Genomic DNA, 12,348 nt, shown 5'->3' with positions numbered 1-12,348 from the left:
CAAGCCAAAGGCAGACGCTTAACCAACTGAGACACCCAGGTGCCCTACCTGTCATATTTCTTTGCTTAATACTGTTACATATATAACTCAAGAGAGCCTGGGAAATGTAGTTTATTTGTTTACCAAAGAAGAAGAAATGGATGATAAACAACTAGCCAGTGTCTACCACAGATAACAAATTTTACGTCCAGAAGGACTTTTCAGATTTTACATAGGTGGGAGTTATATTATTTTACATAACCATTATATTAGTGTAGCAGAATACACCTTTCCAAATAATTATGTCAAAAATTACCGTCTTTATCTGGACCTACTACCTATAGACAAATCTCCTCCCTTGATCAGGAGCTGGATTTTTAGAACAGTTAACACTTTTGACATTCAGCATGATTTTTAAGGTGACTATGTCTTTCTCCCCACCATAGCAGTGCCATATCCAGACAGAAATCACTGTGCAGCCTTAGGCTTTTATGCCTCTTCTGGCATTGTTACAGTCTCTATCAAAGTTGTGGTAAGGATATGTCAGCTCTTTGCTACTATGGGCCAAGAACCATGACCCCAGGAAGGCTTTCTGTTAGACATGTTCAGAAAGCTTGTCAGGCCTCCTGATGATCTCAGTATTGCTGATCTTTTACCTTGTTTACCTATGTTTTCTGCTTTTATGTTAAAGCTGATAGTATCTTCAGAGTCAGTATAGAAATTGCAGTATTTTTAAATTTTTTTCATCATAAAGGCAAAATGAGAAGTATTTTTATCTCTTCTGTTTGAAAAGCTTGCCACATCCATCTAGAAGCTATTGGAAAGCTCTTGTTTGCCACAGTCTGGTTATCCTGGATGCTGTCCTGGCTTTATTTCTTGGACTTCTTATAACTTTCAGCAGTAGATTTGTTTTGTCTGAGGTTTTCCAGTTGTAAAATTAGTGTAGCAAACTGTAGAATAAGGTATGTTATGAATAGTAGAAGACTTTCACAGTGTTTTTAATTTACTATTTTTACCAGCTTGCTTGATAATTTCCTAAATACTGTGTACCATTTTGAAATTGCCCGTGTCTGTCTCCATTAAATTATTATATTAAATTTAAAAAAGAATTTTGTAAATCTGATGTGGCTGTATAGTCATGCATCCTTCATGATATATTTGAATGAAAAGTTCTCTGAATTGCAAAAATTGAATTGGTAATTGAAGATATATTTTAAAATAATTAAACTTAACTCTCTACAGATGGTCCCTCCTTAAAAGAAACAACAGGACCCAGCAGACAGATTTTACAAGGTATGACAAGCAATTTGTGTATTTCTCAGTTTTACGAAACAAGTTTCATTGTGTTGAGCTATATGAAATTTTCCTTTAAGAAAAATATGTAACAGGGGCGCCTGGGTGGCTCAGTTGGTTATGCGACTGCCTTCGGCTCAGGTCATGATCCTGGAGTCCCGGGATCGAGTCCCGCATCGGGCTCCCTGCTCAGCGGGGAGCCTGCTTCTCCCCCAACCCTCCCCCCTCTCATGTACTCTCTCTCTCTCTCTCTAATTCTCACTCTCTCAAATAAATAAATCTTTAAAAAAAAAAAGAAAAAGAAAAATATGTAACAGTATTTGTGTCTAAAATATTATCTTTGTGACTTTTTAAATATATGCTATTAGATATATTAGCATACATTCTTTTAACTATCACTTGGCTATTTCCTTAGATTTAATAAGATTACAGTAGTTAGAAACTATACTGCTTAACTGTAAATAATACCTATGCCAATGACTATAGGAACACCATAGTAATATATTTGCCTCCATAGGATTACTGAATAAGAATATATATATATATAATTTATTTTTCTTATTTTGTATCTGATAATTTTCATATGTGAGTCATTTGGGTTCTAAATCTTTGCTTTGTTGTTATTGATCCTTTCCTCTAGCCAGAGATCATATTAAAGATGCTGCAAATAACTGAAAAATTCAGTTAACTCAGTTTTCATGTATGAGTACCCGCATGGAAACTTTGAATACCAGACAGTTTTCCCTATCCTTGAGCTAACTACTGGGCTGCTGCAGCCACCATAAATTGATGGATACTCAGAAAATATAAAGTAATTTTCATAACAGCTTGTCTAAAAGATAATTAGGAAGGCAAATCCAACCTCCCTTCCCTCAACTTGTGATGATTTCTAAAACTAAAAATAAACTCATATTATCAAGGCTAATTTATAGCATTGGATATAGATGCATTACATATGCATGATTACAAGCTATTTCAGCAAATGCTGTTCTAAACCAATTCTATATATTTTGCAAATGGAAAACTAGTAACTGGAAGACACATTTAAGCCTCCTGAAATAAACTCCTCAGTATGGAGGAGCACATTCATAGTGGGGGAAAAAAAACAAAACAAGAGCTATATCAAGAAATAGTGGAGAAAAATAGGCTCAGTAGAGACTGGATCACAAGCTATTGAGAAAGTCAGATTGAAGTCAAAAGTTAATAAAAGCAGGAAGGTGGGGAGCTGGGAATTAAGAAACTTTGATGATGAAGTCTAAATAGAAATTCAGAGCCAAAGATTGGCTCCTACCCCAAAGAAACTATCATAATTCACAGACAAAACTGATTTTCTCTGCTTTGTAAAATTTTATAATGTATCATTTTACATGACATGTAAGCTCCTGTTTAGCCATCATCATTTGATGCCTATGGATATGACAAAGGTCACACTTTGCATTATATATATATCTTTTAATATTAATATAACAGTTAACTTTTTAGAGCAATTTTACATTCATAGCAAAACTGAGCAGAAGATACAGAGATTTCCCATATACCCCTGTCCTGGGGATAGCATTCCAAATTGTCAGAATCTCCTAGCAGAGTAGTCCATTTGTTTTATTTATATATATATATATATATATATAGCCTCTGGCTGGAGTGTTCTTGGGCAGTTAAAATATTCATATCCTTCCAAGTCTTCTAAGGCTTTCAGCTTTTATGTAAGTTAAACGTAATAGTTTAACTTCTTTCTTTAGTGATTTTTCTTCTTGAAACAGTTACTAGAAAGTGAGAAGGGCTTAGGTAATTAATGACACTTGCTAATAAAGTCACTTTTCAGGTCAGCACATAAGTTGTAGTCAGGGACTTTTCAGTCAAAGAAAAATCAAGAACAAATGATTCTTTTTCCTTTTGGTTATTTAGAGCTGTTTTCATGTCTGGCCCTAGTAAAACACTGATTAAAGAATATAAGGGCTTAAAATCACATTTCACTTAAGAGTTTTGAAGCATAGGTCCCTTCAATCTATTTTGATGGGTATTTTTCTTCAGTTTTATTTTTTAAACTTAATGTGGCTTCGACACTTACTAGTCTAATTCTTTGCTATTTGAAATACCCTAGAGGAGAGTTTTTTACTCTAAGTATGCTTCGGCATAATATTTTTGTTACAGGAAATAGAGCCATTAGCTTTTTGAAGAATAGTTACAAACATCAATACTCTATACGAATGAAAAAGTATATTAAGTACTGCAGGATGAATTATATTTGGTATAATACTTGATATAAAATTACACAGTAGAACATGAATCGAAGCATATTTTCCTAGAGCACATTAAGATTTGATTGGACTCAGTCTGTTTCTAAATTATTAGACAGTGTTTTCAAGTTTTAGTAAATCTGTGTTTTACACCTAAAAAAAATGGTTTGCCTTTAATTGTCCAGTGAATAATAAAGTAGAATAAGTATTTCTAAAGTAGGTATGTGCTTTTTATACATTACTTCTTTTCAGATAGAATAAATGCTATTTTAAAATATTCTATTTTTAGTAACATGGTTTAAGTTTGTTTCAAAGACAGTGGTTATATACAGTAGATTTTACCTATTAAAGATCTAAATGTTGAATAATTTGTTGTCTTAAGTCTGTTTAAGAAATAATGTATTTTAAACTTCTTGATTTTTTTTAATAGTTTTCCAGTCAAGTATTAAATGTTAATATTTAATGGGTTCTGATTCTGATCTCACTTCTGACCACAAATTAAGATTCTGTGCCCAAATCCAATGAGGGGGCATAAAGAATGTACTCTCAAGCAAGCAGTTCTCTGATACCTGGAGGTCAGAGGGGCCTGGGACTAAAAGTTCCAACCCTCTAATCATATGATTGGTTCTCCTGGCAGCCAGCTCCCATCCTTAGGTGGGGTCCAAAAGTATATTACCATTAACCAGAGACACCTTTGTCACTGTCACTTAGGAAGTTCCCAGGGTTTTCCAGAAACCAGGATGAAGACCAAATATGTATTTCTTATTATAAATCACAATATCGCAATATTGTATCTGGGTTTCAAGACAGAATATCACTTTCCTAACAATTTAGTATTTATTTATTAAAAGTTTTAAAAATATTTTATATTTGCTTTTAAATATTCAGATCTCTACTTTCTTCCTTATCAGGTTTGAGCTTAGTATATAATTTAGGTAACAAAACCTTCAGGATAATTAATAAGTATATCAGGATTTATAGAGTTAGTGTCCATAGGAAATTTAGTCTCAAGTAGTAATAATTTTAATTACCAGCAGAGGGCTCTGTGTGTACATATATTTGTAGTTTCACAATATTTCTTGAACAGTTCTTTCAGCCTAATGCCATTTTCTTTCAACAAATTATTAATTATGGAATCTTTTAACCAGTCTTATTTCTGTACTTCCTCATTTATGTTATACCAAAATATTAAGGATCATTAAGAACAAGTATAATTTATGAATGAGATATTTTGAACCCTGCTGATTTGAAAAAGGAAAGATCTTCATTGATCAGAAGATACTATTTTGATTCTGATTATGCTTTGTTTCCAGGTGTATTTTTACACATTCTGGCAGATACACTTGGGAGTATTGGTGTAATTGCCTCTGCCATCATGATGCAAAATTTTGGTCTAATGATAGCAGATCCTATTTGTTCGATCCTGATAGCCATGCTTATAGTTGTAAGGTAAGTGTTATATGTTACTTTCAGGTATTAAAATGAGAAGTGAGAAATGTGCTACTTAAATTACAGATCTGTAGTACAAATTATGATTGTGTTGGCTTTCCTTTGGCCTTTAACAAATTCCTATGTAGATTATTTCTCTTTTCATCTTCCTGCTTTTTTCTGTTTGCCATTTATTTCTTGTCTAGGTTTTGATGTTTCTTTTTGGTATTTAGCAATTAATCTTTTGGGCTTGTAATCCAAATTAGTAGGATCTTTTTTAACCCAACATTCTGTCTGTAGAGTAGAACACTAATAACATAATATGTATTAACTATAGTTAGAATCTTATTCTATATCTTACACTATCAAATGCAAAAAAATGTTAAAGTCTCTTCTACAGCTATTTAATTTATAAAGTTACATTATCATTGCAAAAGTCTTATAAAAATGCTTATTGAGGTATATAAGTGTCTGTCTCCCTATCTAGTTTTATAAAATTCTTGAGGAAGGGTCTGTCTCTTAGTATAGTTTATCTCTCTTGTGCGAACGTGTATGTAAAGTGTGTGTGTGTAAATTCTCAAAAAATATTTGCTGAATTAGATTATATACTATCTCATATTTACCACACTCTGAAATATATTTTATTATTGATTTAATTTTTATCAGAATAGTGAAATAATATATTGCCTTTCACAGTCTTGAATTAATTAATATGTTAAGTATATATATATATACATATGTCTTGATTTGACTGTTTTTTATTTATCCATAATGATTTTACTGTCAGCAAAACTTGCTTTCTAATGATAACTAGAGGGCAGATTATGATGATTTTTACAGCTTATGTTTGAATAGAGTATACTTAATTATGAGGAATTATAATCTTATATAAAATAGTCATAAATATAGATTTTGAAGTTCTTACCTTTAAAAATGGTTATACATTTTAAACATGCAGATTATTTTTTAAGTTTCTTCAAATTATTTGTACTAGGAAGCAACTCTGCTATGTAAAAGTCTTATAAAGTTTGGAAGTTTCTTCATCTTTGAAAATCTGTGTTTTTGTTTTTGTTTTGAGAGAGAGCATGTGAGTGGTGGAGAGAGGGAAGGAGAGAATCTTTTTTAAAATTTTATTTATTTATTTGAGAGAGGGAGGGCACCCATGAGTGGGGGGAGAGGCAAAGGAAGAGGGAGAAGCAGACTGCCCCCCTGATCAGAGAGCCTGCTGTGGTCATTGGTCCCAGGACCCTGGGATCATGACCTGAGCCAAAGGCAGACTCTTAACTGACTGAGCCCACCGAGAGAGAGAATCTTAAACAGGCTCCACGCTCAGCCTGAAGCCTGATATGGGGCTCGATCTCATGACCCCGAGAACATGACCTGAGCTGAAGTCAAGAGTCGGATGCTTAACCACCTGAGCCACTCAGGCATCCCCATCTTTGGAAATCTTTTTTTTTTTTTTTTTTTAAGATTTTATGTATTTGACAGAGAGAGACACAGCGAGAGAGGGAACACAAGCAGGGAGAGTGGGAGGGGGAGAAGCAGGCTTCCCGCAGAGCAGGGACTCTGGGATCATGACCTGAGCGGAAGGCAGATGCTTAACAACTGAGCCACCCAGGCGCCCCGCATCTTTGGAAATCTTAACTATACTTCCTTGAAAGTTCAGCTTACATGTCACAGAATTCTATAAAACTTAACTCCTGATGGATTTGGTAACTTGTGTATCTCTCTATTTGCATGTTCAGTGTTTATTTTGTTTTGTATTATAAGTTTTAGTTGCTTCTTATACTTAGAGTTGGATCTTAATAATTGCTTTTTTTTTTTTTCCTTTGGCTCCGCTATTACTATCCTAATTCTCCTATCAATTGTTGCTTGGAAGAGCTTGGCTTCTCTGTCTCTCTCTAAACTCTTCTCTACCCTGTGGCCACAGTGATCTTTCTTAAAGGAAGATTATGGTACATGGAAAGATTATCTTGCTTTAAATTTTTCAGTGGCACTTTCTTACCCTCAGGAAAAGAATAAGCTGCTCAGTGGGGCGTTATGATGTTACTTGTTTACTTCTCAGTCTTTCTCTCACCCCTTCTCAATTTATATTCTCTCCAGCCATATTAAATTACTTAAAGTTTCCTGAAAATATGTTACGAGCTGTCTGGATTCTGGGCCACATTTCCTTTCCCCAAAGTACTCTTGCACTGAGTGCCTGTCTCCCTCCTCCCACAAGTATGTCCATCATAACTGCTTATCCTTCAAGTCAGATTTCAGTTTAAACGGCCCTTTCTTCAGGAAGCATTTCTTGATCGTGCACCTCTCAGGCTGGGTTAAATATACCTATAGCACTTTTTACTATTCCTTTCATGGCACTTACTTACCAAATTGAAATAGCCCGTTTCTTCTCTCTTAAGCTGCATGAGGGCAAGTTGTTTTTTCATTGTTGTAAAGTCAGCACCGGACTCTGCCAGGCAAAAAGTTTGTGTATTTTGGATTTGAATCAAAATAAATTCATGGTTTTTCAACCTTGGAGAATTACTTTCTCTGTTCCCAAATAGCGAATTCTTACTTAGTTCTATTCCCATTCAGTTAGTCCACAAATACGAATAAATAAATCCATACCCACAACTTTTTTACTGAAATATTACACATTTAAAAACAAATCATTTTCAACAAATATTTATTAAATAGACCCTCTCACCAGAGTGGTGATACAATACTGTTTTAATCTTACATTATAGTAGGAGAAAGAGACAACAAACTAATTAATAAATAAACTACACAAATATCAAATAGTTATTTGTAGTATGCAGAGAGTTAACATAGGATGTAATGATTGGGTTGCTACTTTAGATTGAGTGATAAGGGAAGTTTTCTGGAGAGGGGGCATTTAAACTGACCTGAATGTCTGAGGAAGAGCATTCTGTAAGGAACAGCTAGTATCAAAACCCTATAGTGAAAACAATGTTGGCCAATATGGCTAAAGTGTAGGGAGTAAGAGGAGAGTCGTTTGAGATAAAGTTGGAGAGACAGGCTTGGGAAAATGAGCCAGAATTGGGAGTATGGGTTTTATTTTAACTGCAGTGAGAAACCATAGGGAAGTGACATTATTTGATTTGTATTTTTAAAAATTACTTCTGGCTGATGTGTAGGTAATGAATTATAAGGGGGCAAGAGTACAAAAAGGCAGAGTAGCTAGAAAGTTATTAGAGTCGATGAAATGAGAGGCCATGGTGGCTTGGTCTGAGGTCCTCATCTAGAAGCTGGAGAGATAAAAAGTTAGAAAATGCTTTGGGCTTAGAGCTAATAAGATTTGCTTATGGATATGAATGTTTAGGTCAGGGTTGAGTAAAAGAAAGGAATCAAGGATAATTCGTGGAGTTTTTACGGGAGCAACCTAGTGAATGAAGGTGTCCTTATGAAAGAGGAAGGACTAGAGGAAGAACAAGGTTTGTTTCTTTTTGAAGAGCACTGCAGATCAAAAGGTCTGTTTTGTTTATGACTAAGTTTGAGATCTCTCATTAGACATTTGTATAGAGATCTCACATAGGCAGGGACGTACAAATACGGAATTCTTGGGAGAACTCAGCTGAGTACAAAGGATTGGAAATAGTACACATGTAGATTTAAAGTCATGGAGTGGCATTTATTTGGCATGAATCACAATTCCCACCCCTTCCATTTTCCTGGAAAACATCCTTCTTTTCTGCAGAACCCAATTTAGCTTCAGGGTTCCTTTCAGTATCGTGTTTCGAGCAGCCACAACCAATCAACTACAGTTGGCTTTCAAGATAAAACCTATATATCATCCTTATCTAAGTCTTACCAGTATATTTATAAAACTTCTTCTCACTAGTTTACATAAATATATAGTCTCAAATTCATATAATTTGATTTTCTCATTATTGTTAAATTTTAACATTTTTATGTGTTCTTTTCCATTGTTCTGATGACAAAAGTAATACATTTGATTGTAAAAAAAACTCAAACATTACCGAAATGTACAACTTATCTTGGAAATGTTCTCATAATCTCACCTCTTGGAGATAAACCAGGGAACTTTAACATATCTAAAAATCATTGAGTAATGGGGCACTTGGGTGGCTCAGTTGGTTAAGCGTCTGCCTTCTGCTCGGCTCATGATCCCAGTGTCCTGGGATCGAGCCCTGCATCAGGCTCCTTGCAGGGAGCCCGCTTCTCCCTCTCCCTCTGCCTGCTGCTCTGCCTGCTTGTGTTCCCTCTCTCTCTCTCTCAGTCAAATAAATAAAATCTTTTTAAAAAATCATTCAATAAATGTTTTAGTGCATACTCTGTGCTAGACAGTAAACAACATAGGCAAATACCCAACCCCTGCAGAGCTTATACTCAAATAGGGGTTACAGTCAATAAAGCAGATGAACATACAGATAGATGATGTAATGTCTTAGGGTGGTGAATGCTATGAAGCAGGGTAAGGGGGTGCTATTTTAGAAGGGCTTGGAAAGTCCTCTTATAAGGTGACAGAGCCCTTAATAGTGAAGGAGAAAGGGCAGGGGACTGTTCAAAGGAAGATGATTCCTGGTAGAGGGAACGTCAGGTAAACACATCAGATGGGAAGCTGCCTGACATGTGAAAGGAGCAGGGAGAAGGACAATGTAGCCAAAGTGCAATATACAGGGCAGAGTGTAGAGTATCTAGAGTTCGGGAGGAGTTTGGGGTGGAAGATAAACTCTGGGTGTCATCTGCTTATGTATGGTACTTAAAGCCATGAGATTAGATGAGTTTTCCCGGAGAGGGAGACCTGGTGGAGAGGAGAAGAGGTCTGAGGACTGAACCCTGAAAGGCAGGGCACAGGGCGTAGCTCCAGCTGAGGAGGGTGGCCTGTGGGACGGGAGGAGAAGATGCAAACGCACACTGTCTTAGGAGCTGCGTGAAGAAAGCGTTTCAGACAGGAAGGAGTGATCCACCCTGTTAAATGCTGCTATGACTGATAGTTGGTAACTGAGCCAAGACACTCAGAAGGGTAATGAGAAGGAAAGTCTGTTTGGAGGAGCTTCAGGAGAGAACGGGAAGGAAAGAAATGGGGGTAGCAACCATAGTCAACTCCTCTTGAAGGCCTTTTGCTGTAAAGGGGAGCAGTGTGATCGCCTGCCAGTGCCGAGGGCCCCGTTGAAGTCTGCAGTCATGAATTTAAAGTGAAAACCACCGGCACCACTGTGTGTTTTACTCTAGTCTTGCTCAGCTACTTGATAAAAGGTAGGGAACAGACAGATTGAGCCGTTTGGGCTGTTGTCAGAGGAGTACTGACAGAGTGAGAAAGGAGCACAGCCGGGATTATCGCGGTGGGAAATGAAGATTTAAAGGTGGTAATAGAGGCTGAAAAAGAGGAGAAAAGTGAGAAGGTTAGTAGATCAGAGCTCTGGTAGGAGGGTGAGTGCAGCAAGTAGGGGAGTCGCAGGCTGTGAGAGGCTTGAACTTGGCATCTGCAGGTCTCAGGTGTGGCTGTAGGGGTGGATCCAGGATAAACTCATGAGAGAGAGGCTCGTGTGCTGGATGGACTGCCCACATGGGTATTGAAACTAAGAGTCATGAAAAAGGTAGAGGTGGAAAGAGAAGCAGCCCATGGCTACACTCTTTAGTGACTGAGGGGAGCTATCCAGAGTCATAGTGCTGGGAGTCAAGATGGGTAGAGGGTGGAATAATCTGATGGCCTGGAACTTAAAAGAACTTTTTTTGGGGGGGGGGCGGGGAGTTGGTGGAGCAAAGATCTGGAAATAGTAGTGAGGACGTTTACCTCACCACAAACTCCAGTAGTACGTGGAGTGTGGGAGAGAAAAGAGTGTTGTAGGGACAACAGTGCCCTCAGACAATAGGCAGTTTTCAGGTAGAGCATGAATAAGTCTTTCATGCAATGATAATAAATAAAACAAGGTCCAGGGCAACACATAGAATGATTCATTATTATAAAGAGTCTATATCTAAAATATATATTTCTCTTTACATGTATCAGGGGAAAATATCAGAGTGCATATATATACATATATGTTATTTAGGTTTCTCTGGGTGGTGCCATTGTATTTTATTTTATATTTATTTTGGGTGGGGTGATGCATTTTTAAAATTGTGCTTCTTTCCTAACGTCTCTAAGGCAAATCAACATTTCTGACTTTACCTCATAAACATAATTTTTTTAAATAGAGGGCAATAAAAAAGTAATAGCTCCAGAGCACAAAAATAAAGACATTCCAGTTGTCTATTTTTATGTTAAGAGAGCAAATTTAATTTACTTAAATGTTCATATGATAATGAAATATTTGTAAGCAGATCACTTGAGATGTTTTTCAAATTGTGTAAGAGTTTGTCTGGTTAGCCAAAACTGATTTTAGGAAATACGTGGAAACTCTTACCAACTCAATAAAATAGAGTATAAAGAAGTAATTTTCCTTAGCCTTAATTTTTATGTGTATTTGCAGTTCACCAAGAGCAAAAGAAATAATAGGACTCTATATGTTTTCTGGACCTAAGTGTTCCACAGTTTGGAACATGCCATGGAAATAGATGTCTCTCCCTTGTAGGCTGCCCAGTGTTCCATTTTCACTTTCACAGTGCAAGTGATTTCTTAGAAAAAGTTTTTCTCTCAACATTTTCTAACACAGGCAAAAGGGTGCTTTAAATTGCTCAGTAAAACTGAGTTGTGCTGTGATGAATTTTGTTTCCAAATGAAAAGCAGGAGATCCAGTACAACAGTGAGAGTGTCATTTTTTTATCTTCTGAAAATACACTTCTTTTAAGAGATTTCAGAGTGGTTTTGCTCCTTTTTTCCTTAGTAGTTGAGTTGGAATGGAAAGTGGATTCATAACTTAGCATACAGAAATCTGAATAGTTAGTTGTAGCTTTGAATCACATTGTGATTTATTTAAAAGTGACGCCCTTTTACATAGATCTGCAGCTTGATTTTTGATTCACTTAAATAAAAGAGGTACCTATGCATGATGGGGAAAAAATACATAAACAGGATGCAGAAATAAGCTTTGTTTCTGGTGTGGTATTTTTGAAGCTGTGCTGCAATTTTTTTTTTTTTTTAAAGATTTTATTTACTTATTTGCAAGAGAGAGAATGAGAGACAGAGAGCACGGGAGGGAAGAGGGGCAGAGGGAGAAGCAGACTCCCTGCTGAGCAGGGAGCCCGATGTGGGACTCGATCCTGGGACTCCAGGATCATGACCTGAGCCGAAGGCAGTCGCTTAACCAACTGAGCCACCCAGGCGCCCAGTGCTGCAATTTTTTTAAAAATCAGTTTTCAACAAGGCAACCAAAGTTTAAATTTGCTGCTCTAGCTACAAATAAAGCACCTCAAAAAAAAAAAAAAAAAAAAAAAAAATCAGTTTTCTACAACTCACCGGTTACCACCTTGTGGTGCTTTGTACCATTTTACCATAGTCATT

At 36.4% G+C, this 12,348-nt stretch overlaps 1 protein-coding gene across 2 annotated transcripts in view; it reads left to right on the top strand.

Annotated features, from left to right (window-relative positions):
- SLC30A7 (solute carrier family 30 member 7) overlaps positions 1-12,348 on the top strand; it is an 85,121-nt gene that overhangs the window by 31,753 nt on the left and 41,020 nt on the right. For both annotated transcript variants that reach the window (XM_025872303.2, XM_025872302.2), the window contains exons 7-8: positions 1,222-1,272; positions 4,823-4,958. In XM_025872303.2, coding sequence (XP_025728088.1) covers positions 1,222-1,272; positions 4,823-4,958 — 187 coding nt within the window. The remainder of the gene's footprint in view (positions 1-1,221; positions 1,273-4,822; positions 4,959-12,348) is intronic.

Source organism: Callorhinus ursinus, unplaced genomic scaffold (genome assembly GCF_003265705.2).
Source record: "Callorhinus ursinus isolate GAN/ISIS: 27379988/994484 unplaced genomic scaffold, GSC_fseal_2.0 scaffold9, whole genome shotgun sequence".
Classification (NCBI taxonomy): domain Eukaryota; kingdom Metazoa; phylum Chordata; class Mammalia; order Carnivora; family Otariidae; genus Callorhinus; species Callorhinus ursinus.
Note: the sequence above shows the minus strand (reverse complement) of the source record. Positions and strands in the feature narration are given on the sequence as shown.